The 1,466-nt window shown below is 49.2% G+C and overlaps 1 protein-coding gene across 1 annotated transcript; it reads left to right on the forward strand.

Moving 5' to 3' along the window:
• Nucleotides 1-569: 569 nt before the first annotated feature.
• On the forward strand, nt 570-1,239 carry LOC123117201 (pathogenesis-related protein PRB1-3-like). The gene has a single exon (XM_044538020.1). The coding sequence runs from the start codon at nt 607-609 to the stop codon at nt 1,057-1,059; it is 453 nt and encodes a 150-aa protein (XP_044393955.1). The 5' UTR covers nt 570-606; the 3' UTR covers nt 1,060-1,239.
• The last annotated feature ends 227 nt before the right edge of the window (nt 1,240-1,466 follow it).

The following is a 1,466-nucleotide window of genomic DNA, read 5'->3' on the forward strand; positions in this document are numbered from 1 at the left end:
AAAAACATATCTACAATGGGTCTTCTCGAGAAGACAAACTTTTCTTACAATTTCTCTCTCCTCCGCCTCATCATTTATCCTATATGTCATTCCTAAGATAGAACCATTGTATATACCCTAACACGTATTACAACGACTTACAAGCAAGCAAGGTTAGAACCAGCTACCAATTAACTTAATAACTATTCCTGCTACGAGATGACACATGCACGTACCACGAGATCAAATGACGAAGCAACTTCCACATCGGCAGAGGTGATCTGAGAAGAAATAACACGTGCCACATGCCAGGACGTCTGACTAACTCAGCGAGCTTGACAGGTGCAGATAAAATACATTTTTTTACCCATCGGCTTGACTTATTCTAACGGGCACATGTATTGGAAATCGACGGCTGGCCAACTATAATTTGGCGAGGTACTTTTTCTCTATTAAAGTTTCCATACTTAGAGAAGCCATCGATGATCTTGTGCAGGCAGTATATATAAATACACAACGCATGGTGGCAATCTATCTCATTGTCACAGATACATCTTCCCCTTTGTTTTGTAAGGCTTAGCGATGGAGAAGCTAGCAGCAGTGGTGCTCTTAGCTCTCGCGTCCGCCATGGCGGTCACGGCCCAGAACTCGGAGCAGGACTTCGTGGACGCCCACAACGCGGCGCGCGCCGACGTGGGCCTTGGTGAGGTGACATGGGACGCTACCGTGACAGCCTTCGCGCAGGACTACGCCGATCAGCGCCGCGGCGACTGCCAGCTGATCCATACTCCTGATGGCCGGCCGTACGGGGAGAACCTCTACGGAGGCGGCGGCGGTGGGACCGAGTGGACGGCGACGGACGCCGTGAATTCGTGGGTGTCGGAGAAGCAGTACTACGACCACGACAGCAACACCTGCTCGGCGCCCGAGGGTGAGTCGTGCGGGCACTACACGCAGGTGGTGTGGCGCGACTCGACGGCCATCGGCTGCGCCCGCGTCGTCTGCGACAGCGGCGACGGTGTGTTCATCATCTGCAGCTACAACCCGCCAGGCAACTTCCCCGGGGTGAGCCCGTACTAGGCTATATGCATCATGCATGCATGCGAGCGTGCATGTACGTACGGCGTATTGCATAAATAAAATGATTAAGCTCTGATAACCACAGTGTGATCAGATGTGATATATAATTAACCAGCCGGCCGGATTTGAGGCCATATATTGTTTAGACCGGCTGTATATATGTACCGTTATGATTCAGGTAATAAGTTTGTGTTATTGTATAAGCAGTGTTTATGAATGAATATATGGTTCTACTATTATACTGTGCATGGTATATGTGCCTCCCTGTGAAAAAAACCCAGTACACTTAGAAACCACTAATCAAAGTGTCTTTCTTCCGTTTTGTCATCTCGCACTTGTTCTCTATGTTGTGCATTTTTTTTCCGGATCCCAACTCGTACAGAAAACGGAGTAGATCTCGAGAGGGC

This window comes from Triticum aestivum, chromosome 5B (assembly GCF_018294505.1).
Source record: "Triticum aestivum cultivar Chinese Spring chromosome 5B, IWGSC CS RefSeq v2.1, whole genome shotgun sequence".
In the NCBI taxonomy this organism is placed as follows: Eukaryota; Viridiplantae; Streptophyta; class Magnoliopsida; order Poales; family Poaceae; genus Triticum; species Triticum aestivum.

Coding starts and splice junctions, on each gene's coding strand:
- LOC123117201 (XM_044538020.1), top strand. CDS start 607: ATGGCGGTCACGGCCCAGAACTCGGAGCAGGACTTCGTGGACGCCCAC.